This window comes from Cervus elaphus, chromosome 4 (assembly GCF_910594005.1).
Source record: "Cervus elaphus chromosome 4, mCerEla1.1, whole genome shotgun sequence".
Classification (NCBI taxonomy): domain Eukaryota; kingdom Metazoa; phylum Chordata; class Mammalia; order Artiodactyla; family Cervidae; genus Cervus; species Cervus elaphus.
The window spans coordinates 56,738,180-56,763,622 of record NC_057818.1 but is presented as its reverse complement, the minus strand read 5'-3'; the positions used below and the strand labels follow the sequence as shown (position 1 = coordinate 56,763,622).

At 51.1% G+C, this 25,443-nt stretch overlaps 1 protein-coding gene across 4 annotated transcripts in view; it reads left to right on the top strand.

Annotated features, from left to right (window-relative positions):
- The window catches only part of VRK3 (VRK serine/threonine kinase 3), a 36,556-nt gene extending 12,947 nt beyond the window's left edge, over window positions 1-23,609 (top strand). For 3 of the 4 annotated variants that reach the window (XM_043899920.1, XM_043899918.1, XM_043899919.1), the window contains exons 6-15: window positions 4,198-4,262; window positions 5,548-5,614; window positions 7,179-7,263; window positions 7,531-7,636; window positions 9,953-10,045; window positions 12,765-12,897; window positions 14,221-14,341; window positions 19,071-19,129; window positions 21,939-22,087; window positions 23,252-23,609. In XM_043899920.1, the coding sequence (XP_043755855.1) occupies window positions 4,198-4,262; window positions 5,548-5,614; window positions 7,179-7,263; window positions 7,531-7,636; window positions 9,953-10,045; window positions 12,765-12,897; window positions 14,221-14,341; window positions 19,071-19,129; window positions 21,939-22,087 (878 nt within the window). In that variant the 3' untranslated portion in view covers window positions 23,252-23,609. Of the gene's footprint in view, window positions 1-4,197; window positions 4,263-5,547; window positions 5,615-7,178; window positions 7,264-7,530; window positions 7,637-9,952; window positions 10,046-12,764; window positions 12,898-14,220; window positions 14,342-19,070; window positions 19,130-19,814; window positions 19,940-21,938; window positions 22,088-23,251 lie in introns of those variants that run through there. The other variant, XM_043899922.1, reaches the window with a different exon arrangement.
- Window positions 23,610-25,443: the final 1,834 nt, after the last annotated feature.

Below are 25,443 nucleotides of genomic sequence, written 5' to 3'. Positions count from 1 at the left end.
TGTCCCCGTCGTGATAACCGGAACTGTCTCCAGACATTGCCGGATGCCCAGTGGGGGGCAGAACCTCCCGCCGTTGAGAACCAGAGTCAGGCTGTCCCAGGGTACCCTCCAAAGATGGAAAGACTGTCGGCTAGTAATCCTCAGGTGGGATCACTGTTCTTTTTAAAAAAAAACACATTTGTTTATCTACTTGGGCTTCCCTGGTGGCTCAGACAGTAAAGAATCTGCCTGCAATGCAGGAGACACGGGTTTAATCCCCGGGTCGGGCAGATCCCCTGGAGAAGGGAATGGCTGCCCACTCCGGTATTGTTGCTTGGTGAATTCCATGGACAGAGGAGCCTGGTGGGCTACAGTCCATGGGGTCACAAAGAGTCAGACACGACTGAGCGACTTTCACTCATTTACTTATTTGGCTGCGTCAGGTCTTAGTCGTGGCACACAGGCTTAGTTTGCCCCACGGCATGTGGAATCCCAGTTCCCCACCCAGGGATCGAACCCGCAGCCCCTGCATTGGAAGGCGGATTCCCAACCTGTCTCACCTGCAAAATGGAGAGCTTTGATATTGACCTCACAGGGTTGTCGTTGGAGAGCTGAGTAGAACAATACACAAACAGCAAACAGCATATAAATGCTTCCTGTTGTCATTCTGGTTTGTTTTTTTGGTTTTGTTTTGGGGGGGTGGGGATTGGGGTTTTTGGCCATGCTGAGAGGCTTGCGAGATCTTAGTTCCACAACCAGAGATTGAATCCAGGCCCTCGCGATGGAAGTACTGAGCCCTAGTCACTGGACCCCCAGGGAATTCTCAGTTTTTGTGGTTACGATGGATGCCAGCATGGCATTCTTGCTCCAAGTTCAAGGTCACCTGTCTCTTGGCAATCAGAGGCTGCCACCTGCCTGCCTGCCACACCCTTGTCTGCCTTTGGCACATGTAGGGACCTTCCATACATCCATCAGGTTTGCATGCACCAGGGGTCTCCCAGGTCACAGCATCTGGAGCTCCAGGGGTTTACATCCAGGCTCTCCAGGGGCCTCGGCCATGTCCACCGCCCTTCCTAGGTCCCTGCTGGCTCCTGTGTGTAATGGGAGTTTCCCAGCTGGCCCTCCAGCTGTCAGCGGGAGGGACAGTTAGAAGGGTGGAGGAGAAAAGCCCTTTATAATCGGGAGAGTAGTGCAGGGAAATTGTATGTAAATTGCCCGCTGCTACTGAGCTGGCAATTTAAATTACTCAGCTGCTACCTGCTTCTGAGTGTCGGGCATGTAGGATAACGCTTTCATCCAGTGGTTGATTGAGTGGTGCTTACCCTCAGACCTCGAGGTGACTCTGTGAGACAGATCCTGCTATTAGGCCTACGAGGTGCCCCGGCCATTTCCTGGTTGCCCTTCGGAGATTCCCTCCGGCGCCCTCCGCACAGGTGGGAAGGACCCCTTTCCCCCGAGATCCAGCACCTTCCTGAGTTTCCCTCCTAAAGGCCGAGCTCAGGCCACCTTCAGCCTTGGCTCAGGAAGCCCTGGTTCCGCCCTGCTCCAGCCGGAGCTTCTTGTGGGCAAGCATGGCTGCTCAGCCACTTTACCGCCTCCCTGCCCTTTATCTCAGTGTCTTAGACGGCACCCGCCTGGGAGGCTAGGAAGGGTGGGGAAGAAGAGAAAAACGGAGGGATGATGCAGAGAGCCGGCTGGGAGCCTGGGCGACAGTTCAGTTCACAAACTCCAGAATGAGGTGCGTCTCGGCCGAGGCCACGCTGCCACTCACCAGCTGCGGGCCCTCAGCTGATACTTTAAAAGCTGCCACGTACTGAGTGCTCCCAGCCTGCCCAGAGTGGTGCTGGGCTCTGAGGCTGGGAAGAGGGGCCCTGGAGTGGCTCATATGAAGGATGAAGCTGGGACTTCCCTGGTGGTCCAGTGGCTAAGACTCCCAATGCAGGGGGCCCGGGTTCAATCCCTGGTCAGGGAACTAGATCCCACATGCTGCACCTAAGACCTGGCGCAGTCAAATAAACATTTAAAAAAAAAAAAAAAGTGACACTGAGGGGTTCCCTGGTGGCCCCGTGGTTAGGACTCTGCACTCACTGCTGAGGGCCCGGATTCAGTCCCTGGTCGGGGAACTAAGATCTCACAAGCCATGCAGCACAGCCAAGAAAAAAAAAGCTGGCTGTGATTCCTGCTCAGCTGTACCAGTTGTCCTGCCCTCCGAACCGTTGCATCCACTCTCCGGGATGAGCTTCATTGCTCCTGCTTTTACTGACGTGGAGCAGAGAGGCCCAGAGGGGGTTAGCCTGTGTGACACCAAGTCACGCAGAGTTGACGGAAGGCCTGGACTTGAAGCCAGATCTGCCTGGCACAGAGCCTCCCGTATCATGTGGCCTCCTTAAGCCTCAGCTCTCTGGTCTCATCTGTGAAGTGGGAACACAGAACAGTTCTCAGAGCTTTCTGAGATACTCTTCCCAGGTTGTAATCCTCAAATTTGGCTTGGATAAAATTTCCCGTTTCTTTCTTTAAAAAAAAAAAAAAAGAGAACTTCCCCAGTGGTCCACTGGTTAAAACTGCTCTTCCAGTGCATGGGACGTGGGTTCTATCCCTGGAACTAAGATCACACATGCCGCAGAGCAGCTGAGCCTGCATACTGAAACTAAGACCCAGTGCAGCCTGTATATATATTTAATATAGCTAACGACAGCCACGACAGCCATGGTAGTAGAAAGATTCTGGTTTGATCCCTGGGTCAGAAAGATCCCCTGGAGGAGGAAATGGCAACCCACTCCAGTATCCCTAACCCAAAAAACCCCATGGACAGGGGAGCCTGGCGGGCCACAGTCCATGGGGTCGCAGAAGAGTTGGACATGACTGAGCACACAGATCTTTCCTGGGCTGTCAGGAGCCTTAAAGGAAACAATGTGTGCAAAGTGCACCCTTAGGAGACAGGAGACTTTGCAGAGTCTAATTAAGCAGAAAGGGCCGAGCTCAAAGATTGTTTACGAGGAAGTGCCCCAGGGGGAGATCAACTCCTAAAGATGGGAAAGGAAGGAAGTGGGTGAGGCAGGAGCAGAAGTGGTCCTTCAGTATGGTTCTGTGCTAGGCCACCACCGCTGGGCCTTTCTATCGCCTGCCATGAGCCTTTGGATATGGGCTGCCCTGGGACTTGGAGCTCAGGGGATCCCTGAGGGGCTGAAGGCTGCTGCAGGGGCCCTCCCCTGAGGGGAGCTTATGTAGTGGTGAAAGACAGGAATATTGAATAGTGTCCCCTGACCTGAAAAGGAACCTTGAGATTTAAAAAAAAGAAAAATGAAGTGGAGGGACTTTCCTATTGGTACAGTGGTTAAGATAGCCACCTTCCAATGCAGGGGATGCGGGTTCTATCCCTGGTCTGGGAATTAAGATCCCACATGCCGCAGGGCAGCTAATCCTGCAACTTCTGAGCCCACACACCACAACTAGAGAGTCTGAGTGCGGCAACTGAGACCCAACGCAGCCAAAAAAAGAAAAAACATAAAGTACAGTTATGAAGATTATCGTGGGTAACTTACATATGGATAGGATTCAGTGGTCAGCAATTTGGAAGCATTTGCAACTGTGCTCTGTTTTGCCAGAAGGGTGCTGAGGGCTTTAAAGGGGACGAAGCTAAAGCTATAGTCTGACTACTGAGGGAGAAGCACGTCTAGGCCCACAGGAACCAGGGGGTTCCTCCCCCAGGGATCTCATGACCATTATTCCTCATGAACCATTAACCATCTGTGTCAGCAGAAGACGTTCTTCCAGTTTTCAGAGGAAAGCAAGAGTTAAAGTTAATGAGGAACGCAGCTGGTTTGGGTACACTCCTCATAAGCAAAAGCTCAGTGACTAAGGGGAGGGGGCAGAAGAGTGGGCCTAAGATGGCCCTGTCAAGATGAAGTCAATGTGGTTCAGCCACACACCCGTATATGCAGACACATGCATACAGCGGCTGAGTCAGGGGCTTCAGGACCACCCCCAGGCTCAGTGATTTGCTAGGGGAACCCACACATGTGCACAGCTGTGTCTTAGAGAGAGAAAGAGGTAGAAAGAAGGAAGCTGTTTGAAAATGAGATGGTTCAGGTCTTGAAAGTCGAGAATGCACTTGACCCCATGGGAACTCATTAGCCACAACTGCTGCTTGTTACTCAGAGGACAATGACCCTCACCTTCCCTGAAGATGATAACCTCGCTCATTTTCTCCATCCACAGCTGAGTCTGACTCCACCACCGGCAACGGGTCAAGCCCCCAGAAACAAAGATTCTCACTTAAACTAGTGAGTGGGCCCGGGTTGGGTGGGCAGCCCTGAGGGAAGGGGAAGGCTGGGCTGGGCTGGGCTGGGCAGGCCAAAAAGCACAGCCTTGGCCAGCAGGGAGCAGTGGGACCTTGGGCGGGGCACATCTTCCTCTGGGCCTTGGGTTCTCCGACGCAGGGCCCCTCAGAGGCTGCAGTCGGGTCTGTCCCGGAGACCTGACTCAGATGCCTTCTGGCCATGTGATCTGCACAAGCACCCAAAAACTGAGACAGCTAGTTCAGGTGCCCTCCCTTGGATCTGGATGGAGGCCCTGTGAGTGATTTGGAGTGAGGGCTCCAGAGCCAGACTCACAGATGAGTAATAGCACCTACCTGCTGAGAGCCTGTTCTGTGCCCAGCCCTGGTTGATAACCAGACCTTTAGGGTAGTCACCAATTTCCCCCATTTAACAGACAAGAAAATAAAATCTTGGTCACTTGCCCAGGGGCACCAGTGTCCAAGTTGCTTTGTTCACTGCTCTATCACCAATAACCAAAAGAATACTAGGCACATAATAGGTACTTTATAGAAAAAATGAATAAATGTCAGAGCTCGGATTTGAATCCAGCTCTCTCTGATCCTGTGGTCTTAAGAACCCAGCTTTACTAGTTGTATTTAGTTAAAGTATGTGGCTTGACTGCTTGGGAAAAGTGACCCAATGTTAATAATGGCTTACACAAAAATAATATCTTATTGCTCTTTCACTCAGAAGTCTGGGGCAGTGGCCCAGGGCTGATACGGTGGTTCCATAAACAAGGGGCTTACTTTCCTTCTCTGTTGTGGCTCCAAGACCTTCACCTATAATCATCTCATGGGCTGAAATGGCTGCTCCAGCTCCTACCATCTCATCTGCATTCCAGCCAACTGGAACAGGAGAAGAGAAAGGAGAGAGCCTGCCCTAGCCCTTTGAAAACATAACCTGATAGTTGCCCATCTCTCTTCTGCTCACATCCCCATTGGCCAGAACTTGATCATGTGGCCATTCCTCGCTGCAAGGGAGACTGGAAAAATGTAGTTTTTAGCTGAAGGGCCTGTGTCTAGGGAAAACTTGTGGATCCTGTCAGAAAAGGAACCTAGGCAGTAACTCAAAGTCTCTGATACGTGGTCACATGAAGCACCCTAGGGAATCTGGTTCTGATGTGCAAGACTTGGGGAACCTAGGGTGTTTCTGGCATTACCCTGGGATGACCCATGGCCAGTGATGATCTGGGAGCCCTTGCCTATGAGATTCCAGTGTGACAGCCTTTTCCCTGCCCCTCCCCCCCTAGGATGCCAAGGATGGGCGCTTGTTCAACGAACAGAACTTCTTCCAGCGGGCTGCCAAGCCTTTGCAAGGTATTCCTCAGGGAAGTGGGCAAGTGGGGGAGAGGTTGGAGGCACCAGCTTGGTCAGAACAATTGCCTTCTCCCTGACTGTGTGGGAAGGGTGGGGATGAAATTCAAGGCCCAGGTTTGCTCCCATCACCCCTCGGGCCTCAGAGGACAGACAACAGACAATGGGCTGAGGCTGGCTCGTTGTCCCAGCTCTTGAGAGCCGAGTATTAAATTTTCAGAAATACTGTAAGCCAGTTATTAAAACAGAGCCGTCATAAACTAATTGTGCCAGAGACTTCCCTGGTGGTCCAGTGGTTAAGACTGCACTCCCAACGGACGGGGCCCAGGTTCAGTCCCTGGTCAGGAAGCTAGATCCTGCAGGCCACATCTAAGAGTTTGAATGCTGCACTTCAGCTAGGAGTTCCTATGCTGCAAACTTAAGACCTGGAGCAGCCAAATAAATAATAAAGTAATTAATTATATCAATTTACAGTCAGGTTAAGAACAAGAGTGGGCTTCCCTGGTAACTCGGTGGTAAAGAATCCGCCTGCCAATGCAGGAGACCCAGGTTTGATCCCTGACCCAGGAGGATCCACATGGTGCAGAGCATCTAAGCCCACGCACTGCCACTGCTGAGCCTGTGGTCTAGAGCCCGGGAACCACAGCTACTGGAGCCCGCGCCACAGAGCCTGTGCCCCACATCAGACAGCAGCCCCAGCTCGCCACAGCTGGAGAAAAGACCTCGCAGCAGCCGAGAGCCCACACAGCCAGAAATAAACGGAACGTGACACAGAAAGGAACGAAGGCGATAAACACCCGTGGAAGTTTATCACTTCCTTGTTATCTGTCTACATTTTCCATTATCTGTTATTTACACTCTGTGCTTTTTTTTTGGCCAGACTGTGTAGCATGTGGGATCTTAGTTCCCTGACCAGGAATTGAACTGGACCCTGGCAGTGAATGCATGGAGTCCTAACCACTGGACCACCAGGGAAGTCCCTATTATCTATACTCTTGAAGTTGCTTCCATTCACTGTATCCATGTGATGGAAATAGCATGTAAGGGCATGCTACTGCCTCTCTGCCCAACTCATTATCTTCGATGATACCACACTGGTAGCTAGTAATTGGCCGTACTGGGAAGCATTTATACCACGGAAATCCGCAAACACAAATCAGGGCTATTTTTTTCCTTAATAACCAGTTATTAAACTTTCATCAGCACTCTGCTCCATCTCTACCATTCAACTGAGATCCTGAAAGGTTGGCCAGACCTCTAGTGACACAGTGACCAGTTTAGACTTTTCCCGATCTCATTAGCTCTGTGTGAGAATTCATGGGTTACACGGTCACTCTTAGCCCTTCCACTCACTCCAGATTTGTCAGTGCTTTCTCAAAACCACGTTCACACCCCATGTCGTTGCCCCCCTAGCCCTCACCCACCCACAGAAGCGGTGTCTCCAAGCAGGAGACCCAGGGTCTGGCCGGGACTCAGGTGCGTTCTGCTTCTGGTCTGAGTGGGCTGTGGGCTGCTGTGGGTGTGGGGCCAGGTGGGCCTTGACCTCTCAGGCCCCTGCCTCCCGCAGTGAACAAGTGGAAGAAGCTGTACTCAATCCCACAGCTGGCCATCCCCACCTGCATCGGTTTCGGCGTTCACCAGGACAAGTACAGGTGAGTCGCTTCACTTGGCACGCGCTTCGCTGGCTGCTTCCTCCCTCTCTCTGTCTCATGCCCAGGCATGGCTGGGACCCTGGAGCCACTTGAGTCGCTTCCTTCCTCCCCCAGCTTTGAGCCAGACCGACCCCCCACCCATCCAACCCTTCATCTCACCCTGGACTGGGACCTGGTAGTCCCCAGCCACAGTCCATCCTTGGTGAACTATATTCTGTCCCTGCCCCAGTCTTCTCTCCCACCTCCTGGGACACCCGTGTCTTCCAGGTTCTTGGTGTTTCCCATCCTGGGGAGGAGCCTTCAGTCAATCCTGGATGACTTCCCAAAGCACGTGATGTCGGTGAGGTCTGTGTTCCAGATGGCCTGCCGGCTGGTAGGTACCAGAGGGTCTCCGGCTCCTGTCCAGGTCATGGTGGCCTAGTTTACCAGTCTGTTCGCTCTTTGACACATTCAGCCCGCATCTCCCTCCGCTGGACACTGGGGCAAGCGGGTGACTGGCACAGCTGAACACCAGACCTTTAGAACCAGAGCGATAAGTGATGCCGTGAGAGATGTTCAGGAGGCTGTGGGAGTTGGAGGAAGGGTCCCAGCCTAAACTGGGGGTTCAGCTGTGCTTCCTGGTGGAGTGTATTTCTAAGCCAGAGTGGGGAATAGCAAGGTGCGGGGTAGGGTGGGAGTGGGAATACATGGGGAGAGTGTTCCAGCCTAAGGAAGTAGCTTAGGCAAAGGCTCATGTAGGGGAGAGCACACAGAACCTCTGTCATTCATTCCTTCCTCCATCCATCCTCCCATGAAATATTTATCCTGTCCCTGCTGAGTGTCAGACACTGTCCCAGGGTCTGGGAGTGCAGTGCGGGGCAGCACAGACGTGGTTTCTATGTCTAGTGGGAGAGGATGAGTTTAAGCCACAGTTGCACCAATAGTGAAAAGTGCTCTGGATACAAGTGTCCCCATGCTGTGACGAAGAAGAAGAGGACCTAACTTAAACTGCTGGAGGAGGGACTTCCCTGGGGGTCCAGTGGCTAAGGCTCCTCACTCCCAACGCAGGGCTCCCCCCCACCCTGGGTTCAATCCCTGCTCCAGGAACTAGATCCCACATATTGCAACTAAGAGTTCACATGCTGCAACTAAAGACCCCGCATGTGACAAGGAAGATCCCATTTTCCACACGTGAGACCCGGCACAGCCAAATACACACCTAGTGACTTCCCTGGTAGCACAGTGGCTAAGAATCCGTCTGCCAGTGCAGGGGACATGAGTTCGATCCTGGTCCGGGAAGATCCCAGGTGCCGTGCAAGGCAACTAAGCCCATGCACCGAAACTAGTGAGCCCATCCATGCTCCGCAGCAAGAGAAGCTGCCACTGTGAGAAGCCTGGGCGCTGCAGCCAAGAGTGGCCCTCGCCTCGCCACAACTAGAGAAAGCCCGCACGCAGCAATGAAGACCCAGGGCAGCCAAAGATAAATAAAAATAAGTGAAAAATATAAATAAGCAGCCAGCGGGATGAGTCTCGGAGGTCTTTACACGCAGTGTTTGCCGTGTGACGTGTAGAGGGTGAAAGGCAGGAGCTGAGGTTGGCGTGGCGGCTCAGCAGTGACCAGAGGACCCAGGGCCCTGAACGCCAAGCTGAGGGGCGGGGACCCACGCGAGGACTGAGGACGGGCAGGGGCAGCGTCAGCTCGGGGTGTAGAAGGACCCATGGGCCACGTGGGCACGGCTGGGGAGGGTGAGGTGGAGGCTGAGTGAGGTGGGCACGAGAGGACCAGGCCTGAGGAGGAGCCGGGCTGGGGGCGGCGTGTCTGTAGAAGCAGCAGAACGGGACGGGCAGTTAAGCCTTGGCGTCAAGGGGGATGCAGTCAGGATACAGCGAGCACCTGGGGGTTCAGTATATGCATTCGGAGCTCAGTGGGAAAGTCGGGGCTAGAAATAAAAGTACAAGTTGCTCAACTAAATGTATTTCTGCTTTTTTGGACGAATGAGAAAACCTCTCTGGTGAACATGAGTGTTGGTTTTGTCTGTCTGTTTGTTTGTTTGCAAGGGTCAATAAGTAACCAACGTTTTTCCCTCCTGAGATTTTGATCAACTAAGAAATAATGGGTTGGCCAAAAAGTTCATTTGGGTTTTCCCTTACTGGCTTGAGGACAAACAAACTTTTGGCCAACCCAGTAGATACAAGAGATTGATGGAAAATGAAATGTCAGCTTTAATACTGAATTTAAAAACTTCTAAATACTGAATTTAGAAGACTCATGTCTTCTAAGACATTCTTAGATGTGCTGTCAGGGAGGGCGTCCAAATGCTTCACTCAGAATTGGTCAGGCTCAATCCACTCCTGGGGCTTCCCAGGTGGCTCAGTGGGTGTAGAGTCCGCCTGCCAACGCAGGAGACTCAGGAGACACGGTTTCGATCTCTGGTTGGGACGATCCCCTGAAGGAGGGCAACCCACTCCAGTATTCTTGCCTGGAGAATCCCACGGACAGAGGAGGCTACAATCCATGGGGCGGAAAAGAGTTGGAAATGACTGAGGCAGCTGGACACACACACAGGCAATCTGCCACTGTTACCACCCCCATGACGAGCAGGACCATGTGACCCCAGGCCCAGCAGTGGGGTTTCCTTCCGAGGCTTCGCATCAGAGCCTCTCTGTGTTATCAGCACTTCTCACAAAAATGCTTGCTTTCCTCCCCTAGCTGGATGCCCTGGAGTTCCTCCATGAGAATGAGTACGTTCATGGCAACATGACAGCTAAGAATATCTTTGTGAATCCAGAGAACCTGTGCCAGGTAACTGCCAGATCCTCACCCTCCCTAGGGGCTCTCTGGGCTCCGGGTCTCACCTGTCTTAAAACCTGCATTTATTTCACAGTGCTTATTGCAGACAAAGAACTGCTATCCATCATGTATAAAATAAAGTGCTTCTTCGAGTAAATGAGGAGAGATAAGCCACTTAGTAGAAACATGGACAAAGGATAGGAAAAGCAGTTCATAGAAAAAGAAATCCACAGGTCAGTTAAATGTATGAAAAAAATGCTCAACCTCCCGCAATTATTATTAGATTCTAGTAATCATGGAAATTAAACTTAAAATACACTACTACTTTTACCTTTTGGGTGGACAAAATTAAAAAGAAAAAGGATATCTCTTGCTGATACGGATGTGAGGAAACAGGAATTCTTTCCTTTTTGGAAGTGTACTCAGGCGAACTTTTAGGAAGGTAATTTCTTACAGCAGTCAAAATTTTAAATGTATATGGATTTTTGTCTTTTTGCAGAAGGATTCACGTTTATTGGTTCAAATACAGTACCTAACATTTGCTAAACATGCATTTCACACTAATTTCACTACCATTTCCACAGGTAGTCGGTACACAGAAGAGGGCCACCCACTGCCAGCTGTCAGGGTGGAGGTAGCAGCGGACCTGGGTAGCAGGTTCCACCAACTGTCGTTTGGTTGTGCAAGATTGATGGAGCTAACTGCATAATGTTTTTGATCTACCGGTTCCTCTGTGAGGAATTTATCCATTCCATATATTCAAAGATATATTACAGGGACTTCCCTGGTAGTCCAGTGGTTAAGAATCCGCCTTCCAATGCAGCGGACACAGGCTCAGTCCCTGGTCAGGGGGCAGAGATCACACATGCCTCGGGACAGCTGAGCCCACATACCACAACTAGAGAGAAGCCCGAAATGAAAGATCCCTCATACTGTGGTGAGGGTACCGAGGGCCGCAACCAAGACCCGATGCAGCCAAAAATAAAACAGGAAAAAAAAGAGATACACGTACAAAATGTTCCTGACAACACTGATTCTGACAGTAAAATGGGAAAACCGTAATATATATACTTCTGATAGCATATTGATTAGTATTTAAAGTAAATCATAATTACTCTTTCTAATGATAGAAACCAAATTTAACATGCCTTAAGCAGAAAAAAAAAAGGGGGGGATTAGTTTAAAAAAAGGAAGGTACAACTTATTGCTCCTTGGAGTGGAAAAATCCAGGACTTCACTGGCTTCAGGCATGGCTGATTTCTAAAAATTCAGACCCTGTCATTAGGAAACTGGATCTTCTGTCCCTGGGCTCTTCTTGTGTTTGCATTGCTCATTATCAGGCAGTCCCTCTTTGCTATGATGACAAAATAACCACCAGCAAATGAGGCTTAAATCCCCTCCATTTAGCAACCCCAGTGGAGATGGATTGGGTGAACCCCACCTCAATCACTTGGACTGAGAGTTGGAGAGGGGTGGTCTCAGAGAAAAATCCTAGAACCATATTAGGCAAAACTAGGACTTCTCTGATAGTACAGTGGTTTAGACCCTGAGCTTCCAATACAGGGGTTATGGGTTTGATCCCTGGTCAGGGAACCAAGATCCCACATAGCAGGAGGCCAAAAAGAAAAAAAAAGAAACAGAATGTGTATGTGTGTATATGTGTGTGTATGTGTATATATACAGAGAGAGTATAAGAATTTGACTCAAATTCAAAAAGCTCAGGGGCCCTAAATCTGCAGTTGGCAAGCTGGAGAATAGGAGAGCTAATGGTATGTTTCTAGTCAGAGTCCAATGGCCTGAAAACACCTGTGTGAGTTCCAGTCCAAAAGCTGGCAGACTCAAGACCTGAGAAGAGCCAGTATTTCTGTTCAAACCCAAAGGCAGGAAAATGCTGATGTTCAGCTCAAGCGGACAGGCAAGGGGCATTCCCTTTCACTTAAGCCTTTCTGTTCTGTTCTTCAACCAATGAGACGAGGCCCACACACTAGAGAGGGCAGTCTGCCATCCATTCCAGTCACACCCTCGCAGACGTACCCAGAATAACCTTTGGCGACACGTCTAGGCACCCTGTGACCCGGTCAGGTTGACGGATAAAAGTGACCACCACAAACTGTGACCAAAGAATGTAGGTCTCGCGTGGACAAAGCCAACAGGTGTCCCCTCTCCATTTGCAGAATAAGAGGTAGCCATTAGAAGGCTGATGTGACTAACTGTGTGTGTCTGGTGGCTAAGCACTTTGTGTTTTAAACCCAGTTAAGCCTCCTCACAACCCTGCGAGGTGAGGACTATCATTACCTTCATTTGGCCAATAGAGAAATCAAAGCTCAGAGAGTTTCATAATTTCCCCAGCGTTGCATGGGCACTGATGGGCCAAGCTGGCATTGGAATCTGGTCTGTCTGGCTCTGCAGTTAACACACTATTAAAGTTCAGAAAGCTGTGTGCCCAGCAGGAGGTACGGTGCGATCCCTCTGAGGAAAATGAGAGCATCCTTCTTACCCCCATGCGTTTGCTGATTATTTAAAGAAAATGAACATATGAGAAGCTGTTAGTGCTTACTTCTGGGAACTGGGACTGAGCAGTGATGGGAATGACTGATTTGGGTTCTTTCCACATCCTCCTGTACTGTTTGGCATTGGGTTGTTCCAAATTGCACCCACAATTGAAATCTCTGACTTCAGAATACAGATTCCTAATCTTCAAACTGTATGGCTTCTCCCCACGTGCACACAGGTGACCCTGGCAGGCTACGGCTTCACCTTCCGCTATTCGCCAGGTGGCAGACACGTGGCTTACACCGAAGGCAGTAGGAGCCCACATGAGGGGGACCTTGAGTTCATTAGCATGGACCTGCACAAGGGATGCGGTAAGGGGCCAGGGAAGGGGTTCAGGAGCTTGGAGACATGCTCCTCAGACAAGGGCAGCCCTCGGTTGGCACAGCCATGGACAGCAGGTGGCCAAACGCAGGAGTCCCGCTAAGGCGGGGAGCCATGGTAGGGGTCAGAACCATGGACAGCATCCCCACACGTCAGAGCGTTGTGGGGCAACACCGAGGACTGCTAGGGAGCCCTGGGGGTCCCCAGGTCCACGTTCAGGATCCGTGTGGACTTAGAATGCGAGAGGGGCCCCAAAGTCATCCAGGAGGGGCTGCTGAATACGCACTTGTAAACCACTGATTATCCATCTCTGCAGCACACCAGTGAGACCCAGAGACCCAGATGTCAGCAGCATTTCAGAAGTTGCAGTTGAAGCCCAGGGACAGGAGTGAGATCATCCCGGGAAACCACATAGGGAGGGAAGAGCGCACGTTGAGGAGACGCCTTGAGGAGGCTGGGCCTCTCTTGCCCAAACCCCTTAAAACTAGGGCCACCCATGTCCCTGCCCGCGTCCTCCCATTACGCTGAGCCCCCCAGGGAAGGGACGGTGTGTGTGCCGCCAGCACCAGGGGCAGAGGGTCCAACACAGCTTGCAGTGTTTGTCGAATGCTTATGTGAAGTGTTCTCTAAATCATGTGCTTCAGGAAGTGTAAGAAAACCAAACCCCACTGTCTGCTCTGTTTGTCCTTCCCTCCCAAGTGAGGCTGAGTTCAGTGGCCATCCTTCTAGGCACCTTCATGCCTGTTACGTCTCTCCACTGGACTGTCAAGGGCTGGGAGCCAACCAAACTCTTGTCTGGAATTTAAGAATATGGGAAGGAGGCCTTCCCTGGTTGTCCAGTGGCAAAGACTCTGCACTCCCAATGCAGGGGCCCCTGGTCAGGGAACTAGATCCCACATGCTGCAACTAAGAGTTCACATGCTGCAGTGAAGATCGAAGATCCCACATGCCACAGTTAAGACCCAGTGTGGCTAAATAAATAAATACTAAAAAAGAAAAGAATGTGGGAAGGGGCTTGTCACCCAAGGTTCTGAGGATTCATGGAACAAATAGGTTCATGAATAAAAGACAAGTAGGTGAGGGAGTGAGCTAGTGAAAGCAGGGATGAAGAGATGACCAAGGTAGTGAATGAGTAATTGAGAGACTCCTGAAGGCGTGAGAGTAGACAAGTGAAAAGTGGGTGAGCAGTTGAGAGCCCGTATATTCGGGTGGGTTGCGTGTGTGAGCACATGCTTGAGTTGGTGAGAGAAAGGATTAGGGTGGGCATGTCAGAACGCCTGCCTGAGTGGCCACCTCCTTCCCTCCCTCCCCAGGGCCCTCCCGCCGCAGTGACCTCCAGACCCTGGGCTACTGTTTGCTGAAGTGGCTCTATGGGACCCTGCCGTGGACAAACTGCCTTCCCAACACCGAGGAGATCATGAAGCTGAAACAGAAGTGAGTCCAGGGGTCAGCAGAGTGCAGTGCTGGTCCGCCATCCCTGCAGGTGGGGCAGAAGCTCAGAACCCAGCAGGGAACAGAAAAGAGGGCGAGGCAGCCTCTGGCATCTGCAGTTCTCAGGCACATGCTCTCATCTATTCCAGCAGACCAGAGCATGGGCTCTGGAGCCACACTGCCTGGGGTCAGACTCCGGCCCCACCACTGCAGGGTGTTGGGTGGGCAGCTTAACCTCCACAAGCGTCAGTGTCCTCCATGAGCTGGGATCCTATTAGCGCCCACCTCAGGGTGGAAGGATTTGAGGGAGCTGGGTGCACAGCACTCAGCACAGAGCCTGGCCTGTAGAAAATGCTCACCGTGTGCAGGACACCATGATTCATTCACTCCCACAGGGACACATGGGCAGCCTGAGCAGTTAGGCCTGGGCTTTGTCTCAGTATCTGGCAACCCTGGCCTCTGGTGTCCACACTTCCCTCACTTCCACGTGTGAAACCACCCGATCTTGCTAGTTCTGTTTTAGACATTCAGCACCAAGGACAGTGGGATAAAACCGGAAGTGTTGGGTGGTGTGGTTCAGCACCAAGGACAGAGGGCAGTGGGGGTACGGGGAGGGGCTGGTGGGTGCGCGGTTCAGCACCAAGGACAGAGGGGCTGTTGGCTGTAAGGGGAGGTGCTGCTGAGTGTGTGGACCGGCAGACAACTAGACTCAGGGCAGCTCTGCCGGTCCAGAGCTCGGGATTCGAGCTCTGTAGGCTTGGGGCAGGAGAGTTACCCCAAGAGGAGCCATTCAGGAGATGGTTGGGTATCGCATCTGAAGTGCAAACCTGAAGTTCAAATGGAGACTCAAACTTCAGCAGTGTCTCAGGAGCTGTCCGCAGAAGCCCTGGGAGAGTGGAAAGAGAGAAAACTCTCCAGGGAACGGCATCGAGTCTGTCTGTCTTCTCAGTTCGAGCATGCTGTGTCGGTGGTTCATGTTGAGCCTCTCATTTTGCCCCCTTTATTATCTCCCATCTTCCTTTACTCAACCATGGATACCCACTCATACATACTGAATATATATGTGTCCTACTGATATGCTTGCTTAAATGTACTTGTATCCTTAAACTTGCATGACAGTCGTGGCACTGTATCTGACTTGCATAAATGTTACTCTGCTAAGAATCTCACCGTTTCTGGCTTTTTTCACTCAACACTTCCAGTTTAACCCCATAGTTACATGTGTGTCGAGTTTACTGCTTCTGACTGTTGCTTTTAAATAAGGTATAGGCACATCTGTGTCCTTAAACAAGGTTTTTTTTTCCTTAAACGTGTGATGAGTGCGTTTGACTTGCATAAATGGTCTTGTGCTCTAAATCTCATTCTCCTTCTTTCACTTAATGCTTTATTTCTTTAACTTTTTACATTTCTAAAGAAGCTCAGTGCTTCTCCTCAAGTAATTTTAGATGTAGCTGTGTCCTTGAAAGATATGTTGTGCTTGATCTATGCCAATCGAACACGCACCCGTATGTGTGTGTTCCATTGGCGTGAGTGGTGCCCCGCCCCAGATCTCATTCTCCGTCATGTTTCAGCTTAGTCGTCACTCCCCAGGGAGCCCTTCCCTCACCCCCACTGCATCGGGCCTCCTGCTTGTTCACTTCTGAGGAAGGGACACCTGTCACATTGGCCTGTCCGTGACTACCTGTTCATGGCTAACTATGCTTTTCTGCCCTGGGCAATGCGCCCACGACTTCCCTGTGTCAGCTCTGAGGCAAGTGCTCTCCCCATCTGAAGCACGGAGATCTTAGGTGATCAGCCTGGGTCACACAGCTGATGAGAGGCACTCCCAGGCCCTTTGACTCCAGAGGAGGCCCTTTCACCTGGAAGCTGGTACCTCCCAAGTGTGAGAGGCTCATCACAGGGGATTAGTGGCGTTTGGATGCAGCCATCCTCCACTCACCAGATACTCACTGAGCACTTCCCTGCACTAGGCTCTTCTAGGGCCTGGGGATACAGAATAACTAAGACAGACACCCCTGCCCTCAAGGAACTCACATCAGCGAATAAAGAGATAGTGGAACACAAAGCGTGTCAGAGGTCGGAGGGTGGGGCAGGCAGTTAAGAGCCCTGGGTATCCGCCAGTGGCACTGGCAGGGTGTGGGCATGCCTGCTGTCTTAGATTTAAAGGCCAGGGCAGGTCTCGCGGCAGTGGTGACAGGTGAATTGACTCTAGAAGGTGAGTGAGGCGGTCCCACCTGGGTGCTAATAACACCCTAACATCTCTGCAGAAGGGGGAAGAGATGGACAGAGAGAGCATCCCTCAGCAACCAGGCTTCCGCAGGCAATCTCTGCATTGAAGGGCAGCCTCAGTACCTGCCATAACACAAGCCCGTTGCCCTGTTTTCTTCTTTTCTTTCTGCACTTATTTCCTAGTTTTCCAGTAATTTTGTATTTTTTGCAATGAAGCCAGGTGAAAACGAGTCTCAGAATTAGCGACACAGGTAGTCGGAGGACACAGCCCAGTCGCTGACATGTTTAGCATGGTTGAAGTCTGTGAACTGCTCCTTGACACACACTGCTGTGTTAGCGATGAGACTGAGCTGCTCCTACCAAGAGGCCCTGAGAAAATAGGTAACAGTCCTTTCCAGAGCCCCAGATCCCAACCACAACCACAGAAGGAGGGCCGGGAACATGAAGATGCTCCTCTGGGAAACGTCAGTGGTGATGCGGGGCTCATTCTAGACCCCACAGCCCAGCCTCTGTCAGCTGACCTGAGGGACCACAAGGGGGCAGTGTTGAGATATGCACATTTTCTTCCTTGGTGGCTCAGATGGTAAAGAATCCACCTGGAACTCAGGAGACTTGAGTTCGATCCCTGGCTCAGGAAGATCCCCTGGAGAAGGGAATGGCAACCCACTCCAATGTTCTTGCCTGGTGAATTCCGTGGACAGAGAAGGCTGGCGGGCTACAGTCCATGAGGTCTCAAACAGACACTACTGAGCAACTAACACTTGCACTTTTCAACTGTCCTCTCTGACGTTACTGGTGTATGTGGCTTTTTTCCCATTCACTCAGCAAATATGTATTCTTTTTTTTTTGTAAATTCTAGTTCATGACAGAATGAATGAATAACAGAGACAGATGAGAGGCAGTCTGATTCCCCAAGGCTTTCTGGCATGCAAGACCCCCAGCTGGGAAAGCACAGACTCTGGTTGGAGTTGGTCTCTGCTCTTAAGCCTGCAGCTGGGCAGAGAGGTCCCACAGATCCCGACGGTGAGAGCCTGTGTGGGGGAAGTGCTCACACAATTTACGCTGTCCTGAGGCTGGCACAGCCCTTTTATGCCATCACTCTGTTGCTCAGTCTTTTACCTCATATATCCCGAGAGACATGCATCAGACCCCGTCCTTGTACACATGTGACAGTTGCTGTAAGGCATCCATGGACCTGTGTGCAGGCACTCAGGAGGGACCCATTTCCTCTGCCTGGGAGGGTTCAGAGGAAGCTTCCAGGGGACAGGCCCTCGAGCCATGTCCAGAAGGGAGAGTGGCCACTTACTGGGGATTGAGGTGGGGAAAGGCAGCCAGGGGCAGAGGAGCGGTATGTGCAGAGGCATAGACAGACTCTCTGGGGCTCTGTGGGGAGGTGAATGGAAAGCTGGGGAGGAGGCCGGGGTCCATGCAGAAAGTGAGGCCTGAGCTGGGCCCAGAGCCATGGGAAGGGGTGGAACAGAAAGGGTTGGAGAGCAAGAGGCTTTGAGGGACTTCTGGGCTGTGGAGGAGGGGAAGGGTATCACAGCACCACTCTGCAGACAGTGGGGAGCCAGCCTGTTGTCTAGGCCAGTGATTCAGTTATGTATGTATATATATGCATGTATATACTTTTAAAGATTCTTTTTGCACATAGTATATTACAAAATACTGAGTTCCTTATGTTATACAGTCGATCCTTACTGGTTATCTATTTTATATGTACCAGTATATATATGTTAATCCCAACCTCCTAATTTATCCCTCCCCACTAACTTTTCATTTTTCTTTCATGGTCCAGGAGGGGTGTGTGTGTGTGTACTTATATATGTATATATTTACAAATGGGCACCCCAGGTGGTGCTAGTGGTAAAGAACCCACGTGCCAATGTAGGAGACTTAAGAGACGTGGGTTTGATCCCTGTGTGGGGAAGATCCCATGGCGGAGGGCATAGCAACCCACTCCAGTATTCTTGCCTGGAGAATCTCATGGACAGAGGAGCCTGGTGGGCTTTGGTCCGTGGGGTCACAGTCAGACACAGCTGAAGCAACTGAGCATGCACACAGGCACACACACAGGCAAAACCAGGTAATGTGTTGATAAGTTGGTAAAAATGTTGCAGTTGGAAGCCTGTGCTTCCCCTAAACGCCTCGTTCAGAATTCACTCATCCAGTGTCCAAGGTGACTCTCGAGCAGCGGTCCCCAACCTTTTAGCCCCTGGGACTGGTTTTGTGGAAGACAGTTTTTCACAGACTGGTGGAGGGTGGGAGAATGATTTTGGGATGATTCAAGCGCCTTACATTTATTGTGCATTTTATTTCTATTATTACTACATCACCTCCACCTCAAGATCATCAGGCATTAGATCCCGAAGTTTGGGGACTCCTGTTCTAGGTCACAACTGATGAGAATAAGGAAAACTAGGGCACGTCTACCAGACATCCTGTTTCAAAAGGTGACTCTCCTTCCCTGAAAGGCCTTTCACGCGTGCCTCTGTCCCTTCAGGTTTCTTGACAACCCGGAGGGCCTCGTGGGACAGTGCAGTCGCTGGATCACCCCCTCAGGTATGTCCCAAGGGAGGGAGCCAGCGGGGGCCGCAGAGGGACCAGGACTCGGGCCCATCCCGGGGTACCCGTCCTCACACCCCTCTATTTCCCTTGAGTTTCCCAAATCACACGTGTATCTGTGCCCCTCGTAGAAACAAGTCTCCCCCCCAGCCAGATTCAGGAGTGTGTCTGAACGGTAACAGCAGCGACGCACACACACACATGTAACCACATACACATAATGTGTGGGTTTTTTTTAATGGAATCATATCACCTGTATTTGTCTCTGACTTACTTTTCCATCTAAGAAGATTCCGTGGAGATTTTGTGTGTCAATACTTATAGAATTTTATGGATATTTTTTAAGTTGTGGTGAAATACACTTAATGTCAGCTGAAATTTCACTTGTGACTCATTAGTCAGTCATGAAATCCATTTAATGGGGATTTTAAAAGTGAAAAAGACAGGGACCTCCCTGGTGGTCCAGTGGTTAAGACTCTGAGCTCCCAGTGCAGAGGATCCGGGTCCGATCCCTGGTCAGGGAACTGGATCCCACATGCTGCAACTAAAGATTCTGCGTGCCGCAGCGAAGATCAAAGATCCCACATGCCACAACTGTAGGACCCCTTGCAGCCAAATACATACGTACATACATATATATATGAAACCACACAAGGTCAGATCCCATTTTCATTATTAAAAGATCTCGTCAGAGAAGAAAATCTGAGAAGAAAGCATTGGAGAGGATGTGCAGCCAATGTGAACAGCAATTCTCTCAGGGATGGAGGATCAGGTGGGTTTTTTTTAAGTTAAAGGACTTCCCTGGTGGTCCAGTAGTTAAGAATCTTCCTGCCAGTGCAGGAGACATGGGCTCCATCCCTGAGCTGAGAAGATTCCACGGGCCAAGGGGCGCCTAAGCCTGTGTGCCACAACTGCTGAGCCTGCGTCCCAGAGCCTGGGAGCCCCAGCTGCTAAGCTCACTTACCCTAGAGCTTACGCTCTGCCACGAGAGGAGCCGCTGCAGCGAGACGGCTAGGCGCCGCAGCTAGAGAGCAGGCTCCCCCTCGCTGCAACTGGAAAAAGCCCGAGAACAGCAAAGAGACCCAACACAGCCAAAAATAAACAGATAAGCAAAACCTAAAAGACGGGAAAAGTATGAATGCCCTGCACAAGTTCAGGAAATGCTTAATGAGATACTAGCTTCAGTGATACATAGTTGTAGTTATATATATGTATGTGAGTAACGGATTATAATTAGAAATACATGTTTCATATGACAAAATGCCTTTCTAATTATACATCTGTTTCTGTTTTGTTTATAATTCCATTTGTATCTTTTGAAAAAACATCAAAAGAACATCATTTCATGACACATGAAACCTGTGAGATTCAAGCTGCAGTATCCATCAATAAAGCAGTCTTGGTGCATAGTCATTTGCATTGGCTTCCCCGCCTCCCTTCTTGGGCCTTTTGTGGGAGAACAGCTGAGTTTGGTCTTCCCCTCACAGGTTCCCTGCGTTCTGAGCCAAAAATATTTACTCTCTGGCACTTCACAGTAAAAGCTTGTTGGCCCCCATTTTAGAGATACACACCAAATAGAGATAAAATCATATAATCAGCGGGGATTTGATTTAAAACAATACAGGAGGGGGAAGCAGTAGGGGTTTTGATGAAATAAGGTCGGCGTGAGTTGATAGCTGATTATAAATCCATGCATGTCAGATTAGGACTTGACCCCACGGTCTTTTAATTGGAATCACTCACCTGATGCCTGGACTTACCGAGGCTCAGATTCTTTTTGTCTCAGCTCAGAAAGAATTCAGCAAGAGGCAAAATGATAGGCACAATGTAGATTTATTAATGTAGGATGCTCGTGAGAGGTGCAAGCCAGCAGGCAAGTGGGCTCTGCCCCAGAATTAAGCAGGCTCTGTGTGTGTGTGCCTGCTCAGTCGTGTCCTACTCTTTGCGACCCCACGGACTGTAGCCTGACAGGCTCCTCTGTCCATGGGATTTCTCAGGCAAGAGTCCTGGAGTGGGTTGCATTTCCTCCTCCAGGGGATCTTCCCAACCCAGGGATCGAACTCACATCACCTGTGCCTCCTGCGTTGGCAGGCGGATTCTTTTACCACTGCGCCACTGGGAAGCCCCAATAGCTTTCTTGAGGCAGCATTAGTCTCCAAAGCTGCCTAGGTTTCCTCTCTATCTATAGTCCCCTACTGGGACTTCTACAATGTCCTGAGTAACTATCTGTCTTGCCATAGTTGAGCCCAGGGTAGGCCAGCTGCAAGCCAGGCAGCAGATAGGAAGAAGCTGGAAGAAGACGCGAGGAGCTGCAGACATGCTTTGTTCGGCAGACAGGCTTTATTCTTCTCTAATGGTTGACGTCACCCACCTTGCGCGGCAAGGGCTTTTCAGGTGGTGCTTCTATAGGCATGATTCTCCTGCGCAGTGCTATAAACGATCTCAGCCGTTCCATAACCACGCAGAGTCATTGTTTACAGAATGTAGACCAGAGCAAGAGGACCATGGGACGGCAGTGAATCTGACCATCGCCGTCTCGACTGGCTGTTGTTTCCCTACAGTGTCCTGTTCTATCCCTATCAGTGACGCTAGGTTACAGGCATGCTGCTGCTCTCAGTACCACTTTCCCGGTGCTTATGTTTAATGTTTAAAAAAAATAAAAATCTATTACATGGCTGCGGTGGTGCCAGGCACAGAGGAAGCACTGAGCAAAGGAGCACCATGACTGAGACTCCCTGGGCACAGCCCCCCGGGCTCTGGGTTGGGCGGCCACCCCCCTCAGGCCTCCCCCGTATCTTGACCGCAGAGACCCTGCAGGAGTACCTGAAGGTGGTGATGGCCCTCCAGTACGAGGAAAAGCCGCCCTACTCCACACTGAGGAACAATCTGGAAGCCCTGCTGCAGGACCTGCGGGTATCTGCCTATGACCCCTTGGACCTCCAGGTGGTACTCTAGGTGGGTTCCAGCAGGAAGAACCGGGGGGTCTCAACCCTGTCCCTGGCAACCCCCGCTGTCTCCACTGATGCCGTCTGATGTTTACGCCCGTGCCTGGGCGCAGAGCGCTCCAGAAACGCCAGGTTGTTTGTTTGTTCAGGAACCTAGCACACTCCACCTTAACCACACTCTCCAGAAATGAAGGCATGACCCCCTCCACCCGGCTTGCCCCGTCCCAGTCTCTGTCCCCACCCCCACAGCTGTCTGAGAGACCTCTGGCCTGTCCCACAGCCCTCTCTCCCTGTCCCTCAACCCTGTCCCTCCGGGCAGTTGCTAAGTTCCTCCTAGTCCACCTTCTCCAGGGCTCTGCCTCCGTCCCCTGTCCTGGATCCCCTGGCGCATGGTCACTTGTCATAGTCACCTGCTGGTGATGAGCTCCGTGAGAACCAGGTCGAGTCTGTCTCTGCATCTCTGTTCCCCACTCACATCGCTGGCCTGGCTCATAGAGGCCCCAGTCATATTTACCGAGCAGGCCATCCGACCTCCCCATCCAGCCCATAAAGTTGAAATTTAAAAGCAAACCTAACGGCCCCTTTCAGGACCATAGTTTCCAGTTTGCTCAGTCTCTGAGGACCACTCACTCAGCAGCAGGTTTTTCCCTTGGTTAGGAAATTAGGAGATGCTCCTTAAGGAGCCCGGGGACCTTGGAGCAACTTGGGGATCCTCTTGCCTCTGCCTTGGCCCGATTGCCCGTCCTCCCCTCAGATTCCAGCCCAGGCAGAGATCAGTCCCACCTCAGGACCACGGCATGCGCCATCCCCACGGCCTGTGACCATTGGCCCCTTTGTTTTTGCCATGACTGGCTCCTTCTCATCACCGCCCATCAGATCCCGAGGCCTCCCCTGATCGCCCCAGTGAGGTGCCTCCCCACCTCCTCCCTTATCGTGTCTCCTGTTTTCTGCACACCCCCTGTCCCCTCCTGGGGGGAAGCGTGTGTTTAATCTGTCGTGTCTCCACAACTCTCCTCCAGATTATAAGCCCAGCAGAGCCTCCCTGGTCCTCTTGTTTGTGGTGGTGTGGCCCATCCCTAGAAAAGTATTGATGGGAAGCTGCTATCACACAGTAGGGGCTTAAAGGGTACCCTTTGAATGAATGACACTGACAGCCATTTTTATTGTCTTCTAGAACTTTCAGCCTGGGGTTTGAAATAGGAAAAAAAAAGGAGCTATGTGACTCAAGGCCTGCTGTAGAATCACAGATAAGCTTCTCGAAAGAGCCCTCAAATGTGCATTCCTGCCGCTTCTTCAGGTGAAACTGCTCATCATCGGTCTAGATCAGCCTCAGGGAACCCGGAAGTTAGGCCCCAGATACTGTGAACTCCCTCCTTTCGACTATCCCTCCCTTCAGCTGTTGTCTCCCGCCAGCCCCTGAGGCTTCGGGTGGAGAAGACCCCCCGGTCACAGATGGGGGTTGGGCTGGTCCCCTCAGTGGGGACGCTGCCATTGGCACCACTATGCTTTGACAATAAATGGTTTCATTGGAACCTGGAGAGTTGACTGTCTGCAAAAGAAGTCCCTTTTGGAAAAATTTAGCTCATTTTTCCCCCCATCCATCCATCTGTCTCTTCAGTGTTTCATCCAACCATCCACTCTTTCTTTTTGTAAAATATTTATTTATCTGGCTGTGTCGGATCTTAGTTGCTGTGAGAGGGCTTAGTTGCCCCAGAGCATGTGGGATCTTAGTTCCCTGATCACGGATTGAACCCACATCCCCTGCATTGGAAGGCAGATTCTTAACCACTGGACCACCAGGGAGTTCCCTCCACTCTTCCATAGATCTGTCCACATTTTTGAGCAGACACTCATTCATCCATTCTTTCACTTACCATCCATCATCTGTCTATCCATGCACCCATCCATATACTTGTCCATCCATCCCTCCATCCATTCACCCTTTTATCCGTCTACTCATTTACCAGTCATTCTCTCATCCACTTACCCTTCTCTTCTGCACATTCACCCTTCCTCTTATTCAACAAACATTCAGCAGACATGTCTTGAGTTCATACTATACGACACCCATCATGTTGCCCAGAGGATCCTGACGAACCAGACCTAGGCACCAAGGTCCTTGAGCTGATGGAGCCTACAGTCAAGCGAAAGGACATGACTTGGGGCTGTGGTCGGCACTCTGAAGACAAAGCACGGGTTGTGATGGAGAATGAGGGTCCTCCAGACTGGAGGGCACCTTTGGGGGGAGCCTGGACACAGAGAGACCAGGGAGGAGGCCACAGGACAGAGAAAGAGAGAGCCTGGGGAGAGATGTCAGAGGCGGGTTGGCCAGCAGCATGTGGCAAATAATTAGACTGAGAAGGATCAAGGAGGAGGAGGAGCTTCAATTAAAAAGAAAAATGGAGGAGGAGATAAACATGCCTCCTTGAATTTCACTTTGGATATCTTAAATTGTGCGCCCTGCTTTGGGATGGGAAGACTCAGAGGCTGGAAGGGGGGATAAACTGCTCAGAGAAGCCTTGATTCTCTCCTTTCTCTGGAGAGGAAGGAAGAATGAGCGGACTGATGACCATTTCCTGGTTGAAAGGAAGGGTGTATAACCCTTTGCAGAAGGAGGTATTCCTCAATGAGTGAAAAAGCCCATCAGAAAATCTCCCACTGGCAGCCCCTCTGTGTTCGTGAGTCCACAAGAGAAGAGGGACGTCAGCCACCCTTGGGGATCCCAGATCAGGCAGGAGGGATGATCACAGTCGACGCCTGCACCCCCCCACCACCACCCTCCCGCCCTCAGTGCACTTGGCCAAGGTCCAGCTCCTCTCCCCACCCCGGTCCTCCCCTCCCCTCTCTGAGCAAGCCAAGCCAGCAGGACCAGCGCTGCTCAGACAACAGGAGAAGCCCACATCCAGGCAGAGCAGCAAGAGTGTGGACAGTGGACAGTCTCCCTCCCTGTCCCTGAGGCAGCCTTTACCTGTCTCCAGAGCCCAGGTTTTGACAGATCATCCCAGCCTCTGAAAGAAGAGGAGGATGTCCTTGGCATTAATGATCTTAGTTCTTGGAGCAGCGATCAAACCTGTATCCTCTGCGTTGGCAGGCACATTCTTAACCACGGGACCACCAGGGAAGTCTGGACACCATTTCTAAAGGTCATTGATCAAGAGATGCAACCTAATCCTGAAAAATGGCAAGGCAAAATGTGCCATGAAAGATGGAATTGCGTCCTTCAGCACCTCTAGTTTGTAGAGCAGTTACAGCCTGAAATTATTAACTTTATGCTAAAACATATTCCTATCTTGGCTCCTCATGCTACTGTTGGGCGTGTTCCCTCATGAATGGAAACAATGGAAAAAGTTAAATGGACGCTCAGTG